The sequence below is a fragment of the Somniosus microcephalus genome, chromosome 3 (assembly GCF_052327205.1).
Source record: "Somniosus microcephalus isolate GS21.2 chromosome 3, FLI_Smic_1.0, whole genome shotgun sequence".
In the NCBI taxonomy this organism is placed as follows: Eukaryota; Metazoa; Chordata; class Chondrichthyes; order Squaliformes; family Somniosidae; genus Somniosus; species Somniosus microcephalus.
Window position 1 is genome coordinate 80209285 of NC_140989.1, and position 19059 is coordinate 80228343.

At 45.2% G+C, this 19059-nt stretch overlaps 1 protein-coding gene across 3 annotated transcripts in view; it reads right to left on the reverse strand.

Moving 5' to 3' along the window:
* lpgat1 (lysophosphatidylglycerol acyltransferase 1) overlaps window positions 1-13030 on the reverse strand; it is a 151660-nt gene extending 138630 nt beyond the window's left edge. The window contains exons 1-3 of one of the 3 annotated variants that reach the window (XM_085981274.1): window positions 12834-13030; window positions 12164-12367; window positions 10010-10270 (exon numbers count right to left, since the gene is read on the reverse strand). In XM_085981274.1, coding sequence (XP_085837400.1) covers window positions 10010-10247 — 238 coding nt within the window. In that variant the 5' untranslated portion in view covers window positions 10248-10270; window positions 12164-12367; window positions 12834-13030. Of the gene's footprint in view, window positions 1-10009; window positions 10271-12163 lie in introns of all 3 variants that reach the window. The other 2 variants (XM_085981273.1, XM_085981272.1) reach the window with 2 other exon arrangements.
* Window positions 13031-19059: the final 6029 nt, after the last annotated feature.

Below are 19059 nucleotides of genomic sequence, written 5' to 3' on the forward strand. Positions count from 1 at the left end.
ACAGCAGATCGCGCAACACGGAATCCATGAGACGTTGGAAGGCTTGTGCTGCATTCTTCAGCCCAAACGGCATACGAAGGAACTCAAAGAACCCGAAAGGTGTGATGACGGCAGTTTTGGGGACATCCAGAGGATGCACGGGCACTTGATAGCCTCGGACGAGGTCTACTTTGGAAAAGATGGAATTCCCTGCCAGATGGGCCGAAAAATCCAGAATGTGAGGAATTGGGTACCAATCCGGTGTGGTAGCCTCATTCAGGCATCTGTAGTCACCGCATGGTCACCATCCGCCGCCCGGCTTAGGAACAATGTGTAATGGCGAGGACCAAGGACGATTCGAACGTTGAATAATACCCAGGCGTTCCGTTGTATGGAACTCCGCCTTGGCGGCCATGAGTTTACCAGGTTCCAGCCTTCGAGCTCACATAAACGGGGGATCCTGACGTGGTAATGTGGTGCGCCACACCGTGCCTCGCAACTGAAGAAGAAAATGTGGGCCTGGTGAGCTCAGGGAACTCACTGAGAAGACGAGAGAACTCATTTGGAGATGGGACTGCACAGGCAACTGACCAAGACATTGCGGTGCTTCAGTGGCAGGGGACCGAGTGAAAAGTGGAGGCACTGATTAGCCGGCAGTGTCGGACGTCGATGAGAAACCCGTTTGCGCAGAAGAAATCTGCCCCCAGGATGGCCTGAGACTTTCGCCGTGATGAACTCCCAAACAAAACGTTGGCCGCCAAAACTCAACTGGACCCTACGCTTTCCGAACGTGCGAATGGCCGCACCATTGGCTGCTTCGAGGGGGGGACCTTGACCGCCGGATTGAAGATCTAGCTTCGACGCTGGTAGGATACTGCACTGGGAGCCAGTATCACAGAGAAAACGTCGCCCTGACAGGGAGTCTGTAATGTATAGAAGTTTCCCTGCGGACCCGATGGCCGTCGCAACCATGGCGCATCCCTTAGGCCTTATTGATCTTCTCAGAAACCGCTGGTTTGAGGTAGGTTTTTTTTTGGGTGAGAAACTGCAGGGTGGACAGCAATTTCTGGCCTTCGCGCCGAAACGAGCGTGGTATGCACACCAGCCTGCAGGAGTCGTCGGATTCGCTCTTGTGGGGGGTTGGGGATGGGTGCCTCGTGGCTACACAAGATTGTTGTGAGACGGTGAATATTTTATCCGCTTCCGCGGCGAGTTCAGCACAATCCGTGATCGCGGAATTGGCCAAGGCCGTCTGTACTGGCTCTGGTAGTTGACAGAGAAACAGCTCGCGGAACAGAAAACATTGCGATTCCGAGCCCAAAAGCATGAGCATTTGGCTCATGAGCTTTGTGGGTTTTGAGTCCCCGAGGCCTTGCATGGAGATAAGTCTGCGAGCGCGCTCCGACTTGGACAGACCAAAAATCTGCAGTAAACGTGCTTTTAAAGCTTCGTACTTGCCATCGTTCGGTGGACTCTCGAGGAGGCTGACGACCCGCGAGGCCGTGGCGCTGTCGAGGGCGGAGACCACATAATAATAACAGGTCGAATCCGCTGCTACTCCCCGGATTGCAAATTGGGCTTCCGCCTGGAAAAACCACGCGGCCGGTTGTTGCTCCCAAAATTGCGGCAGTTAGAGGGTGACGGCGTTCGTGTCCATGATGTAACTTCAACAAAAATTGTTCGAAGAAATCGGGGTCACCAATGTAGGAACTGGGGTTCCTAGCCGAAGAATTGAGATCGACGCAGAAAATCAAAAACAATAAAATTTAATGAACAAACGAAGCTGTACAGGAAACTGTAGGATACAATGCAAATAGGTCTGGTCTGCTTGAAAGCCTCTCTGGAAACTGCTAGCAGGTTCCGAGCTCAACTGCTAACAGGTTCCGAGCTCAACTGCTAGAAGGCTCCGAGCTATGACGTCATCACGTTCTTCCTGCCATCGAGAGATCACGTGACGGATGGCATGACGTCATCACGCGGAGTACAGGAAAGAAGCCCTAGTACAGTTAACAGATACATTAATGGTGCAGCCCCCCCGCTGTACTACATTGCTGTAAAAGGAATTATATACAATTGTCCGTAATCCTCTGGTGGTTCCGCCACACAGGTAACATTACTCCGTATAAAAAGTATATTTATAGTAATTATAAACTTTACTAATGTTCTTCAAATGTCAAAAGTCCTTCCAATGTCAAAAATAACAAAGGTGTTTCTCCTGTGCCAACCCTCAACATTAGTGACCCTTGAATCATGGTTCCTTTACTTCTCACGCTATGGTACAGAATCACTGACTCTCCCCTCATCTCAGCTGACTTCAGAGTGACTGCTGTCTTGGTGTGAAGCATAAAAGGCTTGTGTGGAGCATAAACACCAGCATGGACCAGTTGGGCCGAATGGCCTGTTTCTGTGCTATGTAATTCTATGCAATACTGCCCAAGACACAGCTCCAGATTCATTTTAGAATATCCCAGGGCAATGGACATTAAAACTGTACTTCTCATAGCTAACATTAGGTTGTCAGACATTCACAGGATTCAAAATGTAGTTTTACCACAAAAATTCAGCCCCACAGGATGTAACTGAATGTTTTGACCCACTGATCGGTTCCAAATACTTTCAATGATCTGAGAGGTGGGTCCCCACCCAAAAACAATGACAGAAATCGGTCCATCATATGAAGGCCTTCCTGAACTAAGCGCGAGACAATGGGAGTCCTGAGGTGTATACATCAGCCAGTTTGGGCTATATATTCTCTACAGGCTGCAGAAGGAGCACGCAGTAACAAATTTTAACCAAGTGTGTGCTGTGACCAGCAACAAAGAATACAATATACAATCTGTCATTGACAAAATGATGTCACACCTACCGTCGGAAAGCAGAGTAAAAGAAAGAAATGAGCAATGCGGGCAACAATGAAAGTAATGCTAGAATAAGAAGGGGGGCGGGCGGGAAGAGAGACTGTTCCTAAAGTATAAAGCTACAGGTTTCACAGTGGACGGAGATAAACATAATAAAAACAAAATAAAGGAGGTTAAGAAACTGGACAGCAGAGATAAAATAGAAAATGAGGTTAGGATAGCAGGGAATATTAAAATAAATGTCAAGCATATATTCACAGCAAGCAAGTGAATGAAACTACTGAAATGTCAGAAAGGCAATGATGCCAAGTGACAAAATATACCAAATTAATTATTTTATTGTGTGTTCACAGAGATGACCAGCAAGGAAGTTGAATATCCAGGGTAACCAAGGAAGTACTAAAGAAGCTGAAATTTCAGAGAAGGTGATTACCGAGAGGCTATGGAAGTAAAGGGACACAAGGCGCCAGGCCAAGTGGAACTTCACACAAGTGGCCCATGAAACTGGTCATGTGCCTGCCACCATCGTTAAGGAATCATTAGAAATGGGAGTAGTACCGGAGTCATATCTAGCACAAAGGAAGATGGTTGTGGTGGTTGGAGGTCAATCATCACAGCCTCAGGACATCACTGCAGGAGTTCTTCAGGGCAGTGTCCTAGGCCCAACCATCTTCAGCTGCTTCATCAATGACCTTTCCTCCATCATAAGGTCAGAAGTGGGGATGTTCACTGATGACTGCACAGCGTTCAGTGCCATTCGCAACTCCTCAGATAATGAAGCAGTCCGTGCCCGCATGCAGCAAGATCTGGACGACATTCAGGCTTAGGCTGATAAGTGGCAGGTAACATTCATGCCACACAAGTGCCAGGCAATGACTATCTCCAACAAGCGAGCATCTAACCACTGCCCCTTGACATTCAACGGCATTACCATCACTGAATCTCCCATCAATATCCTGTGGGGGGGGGGGGGGTCACCACTGACCAGAAACTTAACTGGACCAGCCATATAAATACTGTGGCAACAAGAGCAGGTCAGAGGCTGGGTATTCTGCGGCAAGTGTCTCACCTGCTGACTCCCCAAAGCCTTTCCACCATCTACAAAGGCACAAGTCAGGATTGTGATGGAATACTCTCCACTTGCCTGGATGAGTACAGCTTCAACAACTCAAGAAGCTCGACACCATCCAGGACAAAGCAGCCTGCTTGATTGGCACCCCATCCACCACCTGAAACATTCACTCCCTCCACCACCGGCGTACCGTGGCTGCAGAGTGTACCATCTACAAGCTGCACTGCAGCAACTCGCCAAGGCTTCTTCAGCAGCATCTCCCAAACCCACGACCTCTACCACCTAGAAGGACAAGGGGAGCAGGCACATGGGAACACCACCACCTCCAAGTTCCCCATCAAGTTACACACCATCCTGACTTGGAAATATATCACTGTTCCTTCATCGTTGCTAGGTCAAAATCCTGGAACTCCCTCCCTAACAGCACTGTGGGAGCACCTTCACCATACGGACTGCAGCGGTTCAAGGCGGCGGCTCTAGGGCAACTAGGCTTGGGCAATAAATGCTGGCATCATCAGCGATGCCCACATCCCATGAACAAATTTTTTTTTTTTTTTTTTTTTTAAATTGTAAAGTAGTTGACATAACACTAATCTTAAAAAAAAAAGCATATGGATGACCAAGGAAACCATAAACCAGTGAGCCTAACATGTTCTGTGGGCAATGTATTAGAAGGTATACTGAAGGAGGAGCTAATCAAACATCTAAATAAGTGTGGGATGGTAAGGAGTCAGTATGGAATTATGGGAGGGAGTCTTATTTAACAAATTTACTGGAGCTGTGAGGAAAATGATGGACCGGTTGACAATGGAAATTCAGCAGATGTGATATAGTCCTTAAATTCCACTTCACCTCAGCACCAGTAGCCTCTACCACTATCAGACTATTATGATGACAGCACGGTGGCATAGTGGTTAGCACTGTTGCCTCACAGCGCCAGGGACCCGGGTTCGAATCCGGCCTCGGGCGACTGTCTGTGTGGAGTTTGCACATTCTCCCCGTGTTTGCGTGGGTTTCCTCCGGGTGCTCCGGTTTCCTCCCACAGTCCAAAGATGTGCGGGTTAGGTTGATTGGCTATGATAAATTGACCCTTAGTGTTAGGGGGATTAAATACGTGGGGTTACGGGGATAGGGTGGGATATGTGTTGGTGTAGGGGTTACAGGGATCGGGTGGGATATGTGTCGGTGCAGGCTCGATGGGCCGAAATGGCCTCTATCTGCACTGTGGGGTTTCTGTGATTTCTGTGATAATACTGTTGCCAGTTTATACAACTTGTACACTGTGTTGCATTATCTGTTAATCTTTTGATATTATTTTGGAATTTTCCTCAACCATAGTTTATTTTTAAAACAAATAAGTATTCTGTTCATCGAACTGGTCGGTGCTCAGCAAGCAGCCAAGAGATTATGGGTTCAACGCCAGTGGTTTCTGCACTCTCGAGGTCAGTAAAAGGCTCACCATTAACGTGGGAGGCAAACAGGAAGTCCACATATTGTACTTGCCAGGACATCATGGAAAATTGCCAAGTAGCACTCCCACAGCAAAGCCATGGAAACAGAGTGGAGTGCTGCCCCCAGCAGTATGTTACTGTGCAAGAACAAAATCTACTAGGAAATCCTGAAAAGGATCAATTGTAGCAAACAAATCTGAAAGAAGCCACACCCAATGTTTGCAATTAACCACTTATCTACTCCTATTCCAATTATTCATTGTTTTGAATTTAACAAAAATTTTATATCGCCACCTATTCTAGTAATAAAACATCTTTGGGAGCAGCAATATAGGATCACATTTTGTATCAAACACAGTAGCTACCTGATCACGTCGACAGAGTCACAGGCTGTTCAAATAAGAGAATATATTTGTTCAGATAAAATACCTAAATGGTTTGATATGAATAGGCACCATTTCTACATTAATGCATATTGCCAATATATTCCATTCAACCAGTTAAGCTAAAATGTCTTTAAAAATTAAGCATTTCTCAGCCTTGTTCTCTGGAATACATGATTTCTGTCCTCTCATTTCAGAATTTTATTTTCTCTCCTTTTTTCTCCCTTAAATCCCATTCCTATTGGAGGTGCTAGCAGGTGCCCAACATCCAATGGCCTATGAAATGGCCACGAGAAAGTTGCCAATTGACTCAGAGCAAATTGTCTTTTTTTTGGAAACTTGCCTAGTATCATCGATATCTTGCATTTATATAGGCTTTTAACCTAGAAAATGTCCCACGGTGCTTCAGAGACATAAGTGAAAAGAAATGGACACTGAGTCAATGAACAGATTAGGAGGTGTGGCCAAAAGCTTGGTCAAATAAGTGGGTCTTAAAGGAGGAGAGGGAGGTGGTGAGACAAAGGGGTTTAGGGAGGGAATTCCAGAGCATGGGGCCTAGGCGACTGAATACAAGGTTACCAATGGTGGGGAGAAATGCAAGAGGTTGGAGTGAAAGGAACAGAGAGTTGGCGGTGGTGGGGGGAGAAACGGGATGAGGTGTACCATTGGAATAGGTTACAGAGATCAGAAGGGACAAGGCAATGAAGGTATTTAAAACTGTAGGCATTGGGGAACTGAAAGCCAATGCAGGTCGGCAAAGACAGGAGTAATTGGTGAGCAGGATTGGATACAGACAGAAGTTTTCAATGAGCTGAAGTATACAGGATGTGGAGCATGGGAGGTCAGCCAGAAGAGCAGTGAAATAGTGGAGTTTGGAGGTGGCAAATACTGGGGCACACAGGCTGAAACAGGGACAAAGGTGGGCAATGTTACCAAGGTGGAAGTAGGCAGTCTTTGTGATGGAGGAGATATCATGTCAAGAGCTCAGTTTGGGATCAAATAAGATACTGAAGTTGCAAATCATCTGGTTCAATTTGAGAGTGGTTGGGGAAGGAGATATACAGGAAACTCTTTTTTATCCAGCACCGACAGGACCGGCGTGGTGCCAGTTTATCAAAAAGTCCGGATTACAGAGAGGTATAGTAAAAGGTACGAGAGCCCGATACACAGCAACAGATCCAGGCGTCCCTGTTGCTTAGCAACAGGTGCAGGAATCCCGCCACAAGATCCAGGCGTCCCTGTTGCTTAGCAACAGGTGCAGGAACCCTGGTTACACAGCCACAGATCCAGGAGCGGCCACTAATATGAAGTAAAACTTACCTGAACCTACTCCTGAATTTTGCCGGTTAACAGATTTCCGGTTATCTAGGTGCCGGTAAATCGAGAGTTTCCTGTAGTTGATGGTGAGGGCACAGAGTTGATGGTGGGAGCCGAAGATAATGGCTTTGGTCTTCCTAATATTTAGCTGGAATTGCGGCTCATCCAAGACTGGATGTTGGACAAGCAGTCTGACAGCAGAGAGGCAGTGGAGGGATCAAGAGAGGTGGCGGAGAGGCAGTATACATGTGGAAGATGATTCAATTTTTGTAAATGGCATCACCAAAGGACAACATCCAGAAGAGGAGAGGGCCAAGGATAGATCTTCGGAGATGACAATGCAAGGCAAGAAGAAAAGCCATTGGTAGAAATGCTCTGGCTACGATCGCAAAAGAGTGGGACCAAGCAAGGGCAGTCCTATTGAGCTGCACAACGGAGGAGAGGTGTTAGAGGAGGTCGATCGTGTCAAAGACTGCAAAGAGACAGAGATAATGCACCATAATCACAGCCACAGAAAATCTTACTTGGGTTAGGGTCTTTTCAGTAATGCGAGGGGTGAAAATCTGACTGCAGGGAGTTGAAGGAGACAGATGAGCATGGATCTGGGACGCAACACATTCAAGGACATTGGGTGGAAAGGGAGGTTCGAAATAAGGCAATAGCTTGCAAGGACAGAGGAGTCAAGGGTGGGTTTTTTGAGGAGGGAAGTGATGGAGGTTTTGAAAGAAAGAGGACCACTTACAATGTCTGCTAGCATTGGGGCCAGGAAGGGATGTTAGGTGGTCAGCAGTCTTGTAGGAACAGGGTCAAGGGAGCACGAGATGGGCCTCATGAAGGATATGAACTTGGAGAGGGGCGCGATAGGGCTTCACAGCTAGTGGCGAGAATTGGTTTGGTGGGCAAGAAGGTGCGGGGAGCAGCAGAGGCAGCTGAACAGATGGTCTCTACTTTGGTGACAAAGAAATTCACAAGCTCCTCACATTTGTGGTTAGAAGCGAGGTTGGAGGGGTCTGGGATTTAAGGAGGCTGTTGGTCGTGGCGAGAAGACTCAGAGGGTTATCTTTGCTCTTCAGGATAATCCTAGAGTAGTGGCCGTTTTTGGAAGAGGAGAGTGAGGCCCAGTAGAGCAGGATGTGGTCCCGCCAGATCTAGCAATAGATAGGTAAGCCGATTGTGCACCAGATACACTGTAGTTTATGGCTCTTGAGGACTGAAGGGAACAAAGATGGGTGTGTTACCAAGGAATCAGCTGGGATGGGAGACAGTGAAGGTTTTGCTGGGGACAAAGGCATCAAAAATAGAGGCGAGGGAGTAGTTGAGCAAACCAGCAACTGCTCAGGTATCATGACGAATGGAAGGCCAAAGGCTAGGCAGTTGCAAGCAACTTGGAGGATTTTTTTCCCCAGGGACAGACACAGAAGGAAGTGGGTAGAAGGACGAGAGTAGTGATGTATACATGTAAGTGTCAAAGATGGCCTGGTCAATTAGAGACTATAGGAGTAGAGAGGCCACAGGAGATGGTGATGTCGATGAGAGTGTCATGAGCACAGGTAGAAAAGCAGGTCTCTCCTTCAAGATGCAACAAGCAAGATTGGGAACTGTGAGCAGAAATTAGGAGAACAAATTATTGTATAACACTGTGGCATATCACAAGTCAAATAACGTAATTAAGCCTTGTTGAACTCTCTTGATATCCAAGCAGTGTCATCTCAGTCCTTTTTTTTTTTTTTTTTAAGCTCTTCAACATCTTACATTTCTATAGCATTAATGATGTACAGAATGACTCAGAACACATTCTTTACTAATACTGTTACGTGTATCAATTTACTGTTTAGAATTGTTTCCTAAGCCTCTGATGTACTGCTGAGCAAAATGTTTGAATCTTCAGTTCTCTGCACAGTGTACTGATTTCAACAATTTCAAATCAATTTAGCACTTCCGCCACACCCATGGGGAACTGGGGAGATGAAGGGTCATGCAGGATCACAGTCTCACACCTTCTAGTGGCTAATTTCAGAGTATCGGGGCAGACGTCTTGGATTAAACCACTTGCCAACGGAAAGGGGAGTCATAGGGAACAAAGAAAGGATAAGGAGAGAGAGGGGAAGAAAAAGGTAGAATCACTCAACAAAACTTCAAGGAACAGAAATTCTTAGCAGCAGCATTATCCCCACATAATTATGTATTTTCCTCCACTCGCTAATTTTAGCAAAAAAAAAATAGCAACTTGTGGTGCCTTTAACATAGCAAAAAGTCCCGTGGTACTTCACAGAAACAAAGGCAGCGAGCAGTAGATGACTGAAAACATGGTCAAAGAGGTAGATTTTGAATAGACTTTCTACTTCAATTAATAAAAACATATTTCACAATTCCAACAGAATTAAATTCCAAGGAGAAATCACTGTAGGTAAACTAGTGTTCCTCAGTACTAAATAGTGGCAAGAATAGTTTCCCAAATTACTCTTTGGGACTTATCTTTTTACAAAAACAAATCTTTTTAAAAAAAAAGGCAATGAAAGTTTGCTTGTTGCAGGCACCAGACGTTTCTCCACAAGTTCCTTATTTCATTCAGAAGTGACAGGACAAGGTGCGAAGTGGAGCTGGATACTGTCCAGAGGGAGGGAGGGAGGAATATTTTTTTTTTTTTTTTTTTTTTTAAATAGTCAGTGGACAAGTCCTACGTAAATATTCTCCCTGCTCCTCACAGATAGTGTAAAAGCAACATTAAAATTGCTGGGTCAGGTTACCCACCAACCTTCTTCACAACAGAATAGCTATGGGACAAGTGTTTGAGAAGTGGAAAATATTAGATATTTGTTGGTCATTTATTGATTTCTACTCCCAAGATTAGCACATGTACACAAATACTATCACTGCACAAATATATCAAATTGTACTTCATTTAGTGATGCAAAAATCTATACACACACGCTTCTCTTAAATTCTTACCTGTGTAGCCTGCTGTCCAACCCCACGAAGACACCATAGCCAGCAGCCATTTGAACATTATTCCTTCCACGTGCCAGAACAGTTTATTATTAAGTAATTTCAATGGCTGGAGGACTATGAGATACAAAACATAGGATGGAATCGCAACCAGGTTGTTGAGGATCATAAAAGCAAATCGGATTGTCCCCTTCACCAATATCCAGCTCCCACGTTGTATTTCTTTTCTGTTGATTGCCATGCCTCTACCTCCTCGGCCTGGTCCTGTAGAAACAATGAAAGACGTTTGTACATAATGCAAAAAAATCAATACACAATTACAAATTATATGTTCTACAGTAAAGACATAAAATGGGCAGAGTTATTTATTGCGGTCACTTTACTGAATTTCGAAACGAACATCTGTGATAACCTTACAGATCATAGTGCAAAACTACTGGTGACATTAGCCAAAGGAACCTCCAAGAGTATTGGTATCCATCATATGTAAAAGCTGGTCACATAAAAAGGCACATTGTGCTGTGCAATTGGTCCAAAAATAATTGTTTAACCTTGCAACGCTGAACATTATGAAATAGAATTCAGCAGTTGCAAAGCTTGAAATGAAGGCTGAGAAATATCTAGGGAGCAGAACAGCTACTGCCCATAGTAGCAGTGGCTGTCAAGGTCACTATGTACAATAAAAACAGGTCCACATCACAACTAAACAATGTACTGTACAAAACTGGCTCAAACACAAGTTGGACACCTTTATCACACAAACCTATGTGAAAGTGTGGTATATGCACAATATTCAGCCTTGCTTAGGCTGTGGTTATATTCCATTACCGGAGTGGGATTTGCAGCTAGCAACATGGAGTTATACTGCTGGCTGTGAATTACATGGCAGCTGCCAGGAGAATGCTCCGTGAATACTGCAAAAACATTTTATGTTTTGAGCACAGACAGGATTAAAAAAAACTAAAGTTTATAAAATACCTTGGAATAGACCACCTAAGCACTTTTTAAACTGACACGGCACTGGACTGGAATTATCCACTCAGTGGCATACCCAAATGGGTGTGAAGGCCTCCTGAGTCTCACACCACTGCATACTGGAGCCAGGCTGGGATTGGACAGCAGAGTTTGGACATTTCTGCTGTCGTGAAGCAAAAGTGAAAGTGCAACTGTACACTTATTCTACATTATCTGCAACTAATTTTCAAAGCAGCATCCTGCATTTTGGGAGCACAACACAATAAACATACATAAACCACCAAGATGCATTCACTGAGTTACTACTAAGTTAGTCTAAAAGGCTAAAGTTACTTGAGAACTGCAACCATAAAATCCATTTCCCTTTTTGGAAGCTTTGCTAGAGCAATTCAGAATTAATTTGCGAAAGTACAAATATCTCTTCTCATTGAACCCTTCTTCCCCAAATTAAATATGAAACATGGAATATTAAACTCCTCCACTCATCATACATTTCATACTTAGGAAAATGGTAATGATAAACCATCGCCTACAACCGCCAAAATGAGGGAAATAGGATTTAAAGTAAATACATTAAATTTAACAAATAAATGAACAATTAACAGATCCCCATTGACAATAATGAGAATTGAGCTGTGAAGGTCAATTAGAAGGAAAATGAACCTCAACATATATTTAACAGAAAAAGTTTCAAATGTTAACTTCTGAAAACTTCGGCTGTGAGAGGCAGGCACTTACAATGTACGCACCAGTGGAGTAGACACTGGAGTAGTGCACGCCCCAGTTGCGTCACTGCTTTGTATTTCTATTTCCTTTAATAATCGGTTTAAAAGGAGAAAAAAATGTCTCTGGATTACGAAAGACAAAACCAAAAGATAGTCCCGGATTAAATTTACAATTCCAGGCTAAATGCAGATTATTTAAATTTGGGAACCCTGGGCAATGAATCTAGCCGATTACACGCGCAAGGGTGCACTTTATCCCTCGAAACGTTCCCGTCCTTGTACTTAAGTTTACTTTTGTCACGACTGCCAAAAAAGCAGACGACTGGCTTTCTCTATCGCTTCGATAATGTCCGATAGATTTACTCCTGACTTCCACGCCCACGTTTTTGTAAATGCAGAATTAAAACTAGAATATCTGAACCCTCATGCAAACAGAAGTATTAAAACACAGCCTTACCTATGTTGTTTGTGACCCAGTATCTATAAATGGAAAGAAGACCGAGATGCAGTGAACAGCGAGGGGACGCTGGACGGTTACTATAGTGGTAGCGGAGAGGTCATGGACTGATCGCCTGGGCACTTACTCACACATATAACGGGGATGAACATCAGCTGCCTGAAGCCACTGGGCCAAGAAGAAGCTGGTTTCCTTACTGATCTCCTGACAAGAATGATAAGACACGAAACGAATACAAATAAACCAATCGGTGATTATTCTGTTCACAATACCCCGCCCGCCCCACCTGACAAGTGCTAGCTAGCCCTTCCCTTACTCAGTGCCATGTCCATCTTAGGAGGAAAAAACCCACTTCAAACCTACGATATTCACTTTCAAACCGATCAACTACATTACACGTTCTCTCCTTCCTCCTTGTCCCCCTCCCTATGCATAAATAAAAAAATACAAATAATCTCGCGATGGTAATCCAATGTAAACGGCTTAGTTCATTTTCAATGCGAAGAAACGGACAAGCAAGGATCCCCCCTTTCGGAAAATGACCCGGTTGCTTCACTGTCTAGAGGTTTCCGCCTGCCCTCTCCACCACCTCCCTAAAACCAAAGCCCCCTCCATATTGCGAGCAGTAGCAGCCCAGCGGAACAATTGCCACACATACTGTGGCTCTCACATGGCTCGTAAAGTCTGGGCGCTGCAGCGGGCTGGGCGGGCGCGCGGGGCGGGGCCGGGCCGGGCCGGGCTGGGCGTTCCAGAACCCCGAACCCTGGCAGCTCTCACTCAGAACGTTCGCCCTGTGTCTCCGCTACAATCTCCGGCCTTCACGTAACCAGCCAAACCCGCACACCTTCCTCCACTCCACCCCATCCCCCCCCCCCCAACACACACGCACTACGCGCGACGTCAGACGTCGCCGCCCAGGCACGCTCCGGAACAAAGGAAGAGAACGCGCGAGGAAAGAGGGGAAGCTGTGTGTTTTTTTTAGATACATATATACATGACGCGCCAGAGCGACTGCCGTCTGAAGCCGCGCCCCCTGCCTTTGCTCATGGTAAACTACAGCTTTGTGTGTGTCGGTGGCAACATCAACTTGCACCTACTCAGACTTTAACTTGCTCAATTTTCCAGAATGCTCCGACCAGGCATGACAGAAGATGGATCTATTATGTAAAAGTGTGGAATCTAAGAAACTTCTGCTGATATTTTTTGGGTTTGACTGTGAATGGTCTCTGAGTACAAGTTCGGCGGATTTGTAACTTGGTTTGAGATTTGTTCTTCAAGCTGGATCACTGAAAGGTTGTACAAAACTATCCTGATCCTGATACATCAACTCCTTGAAGTGTGATCTTACTTGGACAGATTGGTGATTGGGCAGTAGCATAGCAGATGCAGTATAATGTGGATAAATGTGAGGTTATCCACTTTGGTGGCAAAAACAGGAAGGCAGATTATTATCTGAATGGCAATAGATTGGGAAAAGGGGAAGTGCTACTAGACCTGGGTGTCCTTGTGCACCAGTCGCTTAAGGTAAGCATGCAGGTGCAGCAGGCGGTTAAGAAGGTAAATGGTATGTTGGCCTTCGTAGCGAGAGGGTTCGAGTACAGGAACAAGGATGTCTTGCTGCAGTTGTACAGGGCCTTGGTGAGACCACACCTTGAGTATTGTGTGCAGTTTTGGTCGCCTTATCTGAGGAAGGATGTTCTTGCCATGGAGGGAATGCAGCAAAGATCCACCAGGCTGATACCTGGGATGGCAGGAATGACGTATGAGGAGAGATTGGGTCGATTGGGCTTATACTCGCTGGAGTTTAGAAGAATGAGAGGGGATCTCATTGAAACCTATAAAATTCTAACAGGACTGGACAGACTAGATGCTGGAAGGATGTTCCCGATGGCCGGGGAGTCCAGAACCAGGGGTCACAGTCTAAGGATAAGGGGTAAGCCATTTCGGACAGAAAGGAGGAATTTCTTCACCCAGAGAGTGGTGAACCTGTGGAATTCTCTCCCACAGAGGGCGGTGGAGGCCAATTCATTAAATATATTCAAGAAGGAGTTGGATATATTTCTTAAGGCTAAAGGGATCAAGGGATATGGGGAGAAGGCAGGGACAGGGTACTCATTGAATGGCGGAGCAGGCTCAAGTGGCCGAATGGCCTACTCCTGCTCCTATCTTCTATGTTTTTATGTCTATATACCCTTGTATAGTTTCTGGTGCTAGAATAAAAGATGATTAATTTAGAAAAAAAAACAACTTGCATTGATACAGCGCCTTTAACATAGAAACAGAATCCAAGACATTTCACTAGTAAATGACAAGAATGACTTAAGGACCATTGAGTCGGTTTTTACTGCTCCTTTAAATTAAAAACAAGTGATATCCAGTTTTTATCTTGTGAGCCAGAAGGTTGTGGGTTCAAATCACACTCCGGAGACTAAGGGGAGCGATTTTCGCCGAATACTTTAGGCGTTAAAGTGCCTCCGAGGTGGCCAAGGTGGGTTCTTAAGCCGAAACGCTGGTTTAGCGCAAGATGCCATCTTGGTAAAGGAGTTAAAGCGCACACCAGGAACGGCTGTCTGGAGGCTCGTTAAACAGCTGAGTCCCACTTAAAATGCCTGCTAGCACTATTCAAAGAGGCTGCACGGCATTTTGGTGGCTAGTGCTTCAACTATTGCCCTCTCCTAACAGCGACCAGATGTCGATTTCAAGGGCTACATAAGAATTAGGAGCAGGAGTAGGCCATAGGGCCCCTCGAGCCTGCTCCACCATTCAATAAGATCATGGCTGATCTTCAACCTCAACTCCACTTTCCCACCTCATCCCCATATCCCTTGATTTGCCTAGAGTCCAAATATCTACTTATCTCAGTCTTGGAATACACTGAACGACTCAGCATCCACAGCCCTTTGGGGTAGAGAATTCCAAAGATTCACAACCCTTTGAGTGAAGAAATTCCTCCTCAACTCAATCTTAAATGGCCGACCCCTTATCCTGAGACTATGCCCCCTAGTTCTAGACTGCAGTATGTGGGAGTATGTGGACAGAGAGACGGTCCCGAGCAAACATGTCTGCTGTAGATGTCTCCGTCTCGAATCTCTCCATCTCAGAGTCACTGAGCTGAAAGAAGAGCAGGAATGGCAGCTCAACATTCCTGGTTACAGGGTTTTCAGACAAAATAGAGAGGGGGATAAAAAAGGAGGGGTCGCAATATTGATTAAAGAAACAATTACAGCTGTGAGGGGGGAAGGATCATCCAACGAGGCCATATGGTTTGAACTGAAAAGCAAAAAAGGGGCAATCACACTGCTGGGAACATCTTTGAAAGTGGATAAATCCCCAGGCCCGGATGAAATGTATCCCAGACTGTTAAGAGAAGTAAGAGAGGAAATAGCAAAGGCTCTGACCATCATTTTCCAATCCTCTCTGACTACAGGGGTAGTGCCGGAGGACTGTTAATGTGGTACCATTGTTTTAAAAGGGAGAAAGGGATAGACTTAGTCAGCCTAACCTCGGTGGTGGGAAAATTATTGGAAAAAATTCTGAGGGACAGTATAAATCAGGAACATGGATTTGTTAAGGGAAGGTCGTGTCTGACTAACTTGATTGAATTTTTTGAGGAGGTGTAAGATTCGCAAAATTCCCACATTTCCCCAAGGTTATTAATAAAAGGGACCCTGTATGGACAATTTAAAAAGGGTACCCAAAAAGATGGCGTCCGCACCTCGTGACCAAAAGCCTGTAAGATTTTAAAAGATTGGACTCTGCAGCACAGAACAAGCAGTTTTGGGAAATCGAAACTTAAAATGCATTTCTGTGAAAAGGACTGTGTGTTTGAAAAGCCAGACAGCTAGGCAAACATTGAATATGCATTGCGTCAGATCGAAACAGATCAAACCCAGTTAGGCCTAAACATAAGGCCATTAGTTTGTCCGCATAAATAATCGGAAACAGCTCAAGGAAGCCACCAAGGCTGGACAGACCGATTAAAATGCATTAATGACAATACAACTCGGACATCGGGCCATCAGGTGCGATAAACGGCCATCTAAAGCCAGTTAGTTTAGATTGGTATAATCATTTAAAACAGCCCGCCAAAAGTTAAACAATGGACTGACCTGATTTGGCGCGCAGATAAGGGCCATCGGAAGGAGTATAATTGTAGGCCCATCAGTAGCAATCGCTCTTCTTACTCTTGCTCTCTTGACTCTGACCTCTTGTCTGGCCTTGGGCTGCTGCCATTCGTACTCGTGCCCTGGCCTCGTGGCGGGTTTTCTTCTCGCTCCCCACATTAATTTGCAACCAAGGACATCCATACCAATCGCGGGAGGGGAACGAGACCCGAGTCCAAAGTCACACAGGACACATGGGCCACGAAACGAAACGAGACGAAGAAGAGGGTAAAGACCCGACAAGAGCAGAGAAGGGCAGCAAAAGACGCATTGATAGAAGCCAAACGCCTAGTTATAAGCTGGCGTTTGGGGAAGAATTCAGACGAATATGCTGGCATTTGACGCTTGGGTAGTAAAATCAAACCAGCTGTAAAACCACCAACCGCCCCACAATCGCAACATTACCGCCGACGACCGCCCGAGGGAGAAGAAGAAGAGAACCCATCGCGACGAGTCGATGACGGTAGCTGAGGAGAGGGAAGGTGTGTCGCAGCAACAGCTCCAGCACCGCGCCCTGAGACCACGTGGCGATGGAGTACCCCAAAGGACAGGAGACCAAAACTCGCAACTGTTAAAGCAACAGGCTTTGGATTGGTGAGCATGAATTCCTGGCCCCATATAGCTTAATCTAGTTAGGTATAGGGGGTGGGATAAGGATAGGGGGTGGGATAAGGATAAGGGGATTGTTAATGTAGTTTGTTTTCCCTCGATGTGCCGTGTGTTCCCTATTCCCATGTAAGTGTAATTATTGTTTATGCCTGTAATTTTTATCAGTAGCTTCTCATCAGACTTTTTAAATTCTGTTTTAATAAAATCTTGGTTTTCTTACACCAAACCACTTGTCTACTCGATTTTCTGTATCGCCGCCTGCACCTAAGTCCGGTGGTCTAGAACCCAGGGGGGTGGGAGCGATTCGAACCGCTCACAGGCAGTCAGGGGCATAACTGACTGGCCATACGCCAAACCCCCTACAGAAGTAACAAGGAGGGTCGATGAGGGTTGTACGTTTGATGTAGTCTATATGGATTTTAGCAAGGCTTTTGATAAGGTCCTGCATGGCAGACTGGTCACGAAAGTAAAAGCCCATGGGATCCAAGGCAAAGTGGCAAGTTGGATCCAAAATTGGCACAGAGGCAGGAAACAAAGGATAATGGTCGAAGGGTGTTTTTGTGACTGAAAGGCTGTTTCCAGTGGGGTTCCACAGGGCTCAGTACTGGGTCCTTTGCTTTTTATTATAGTTATATATCAATAATTTGGACTTGAATGTAGGAAGTATGATTAAGAAGTTTGCAGATGATAAAAAAATTGGCTGTGTGGTTGATAATGAAGAAAAAAGCTGGAGACCGCAGGAAGATATCAATGGATTGGTCAGGTGGGCAGAACAGTGGCAAATGGAATTCAATCCGGAGAAGTGTGAGGTAATGCATTTGGGGAGGGCTAACAAGGCAAGGGAATACACAATAAATGGTCGGACACTGAGAACTGCAGAGGATCAGAGGGACCTAGGAGTGCATGTCCACAGATCCCTGAAGGTAGCAGGACAGGTAGATAAGGTGGTTAAGAAGGCATACGGGATACTTGCCTTTATTAGCCAAGGCATAGAATATAAGAGCAGGGATAAGACGGTCAGAACTGGGAACTAAATATACCAGGTTATACGGTCTACAGGAAAGATTGGGAAAATGGCAGAGGGGGAGGAGTAGTCTTAGTGATTAAGGATGAAATCACTTCAATGATAAGGGAGGATATAACGAGAGGTAAGCAGGCAGTGGAGACTTTATGGATAGAATTAAGAAATAGGAAAGGATTTAAGACTGGAGTTGTGTATATGCCCCCAGGTTGCAGCTGTGAAGTGCTAGATTGTATAAATGCAGAGATTAGACAAGTGTGTAGCAAAGGCAGAGTGGTTTTAATGGGGGATTTTAACTTTCATATAGATTGGGATAAGCAGACTAGCACCTGTCAGAAAGGTAGTGAATTTCTTGAGTGTGTCCAGGATAGTTTTTTACAACAATATGTCCTTGAGGCAACAAGGGGGCATGCCACATTAGATTTAGTAATGAGTAATGAGCCAGATTTAGTTAACAGCCTAACTGTGCATGAACATTTATTCAATAGCGATCATAACATGATCAAGTTCAACGTAGCATTTGAAAGGGAGAAACACGAAACAGCTACTAAGATTCTAGATTTGGGTAAGGCCGACTTGAAGGAAATGGCGGACATGTTGAATAATTACTTTGCGTCAGTATTTGCAGTAAAGGAAGAGGATAGCATGCCAGAAATCCCAAGGAAACTAATATTAAATCAGGGACAGGGACTCAATAAAATTAACGTAAGTAAAATAACAGTAATGAAGAAAATAATGTCACTAAAGAGTGAGGCGTGAGGTCATCGAGCCGGAGGCTTCTCTGCGGCAGCAGCCGGTGATGTCATGGAACTGGGGGTGGGGTTGCTGCTATGGTGGGTGTTACGTCCATGTATAATAAGACACAGACTGCGGAGAACGGTACAACAGGTGTTTACTCAACGTGGCTCACACTGCAACTGGCTGCACAGATTACTACTCAGTGCTATATACAGGTGTGGTCACTGCCGGTACTACAGTATACATGAGCTGTAAAAAGTAGTTCCCCCCCCTTAAAGGTATATACATTACAATTCCTCCCCTTTTAGATTAACAGTACCATAACACTCATTTAACAATTAAATATCAAACTAATTACAATTAAC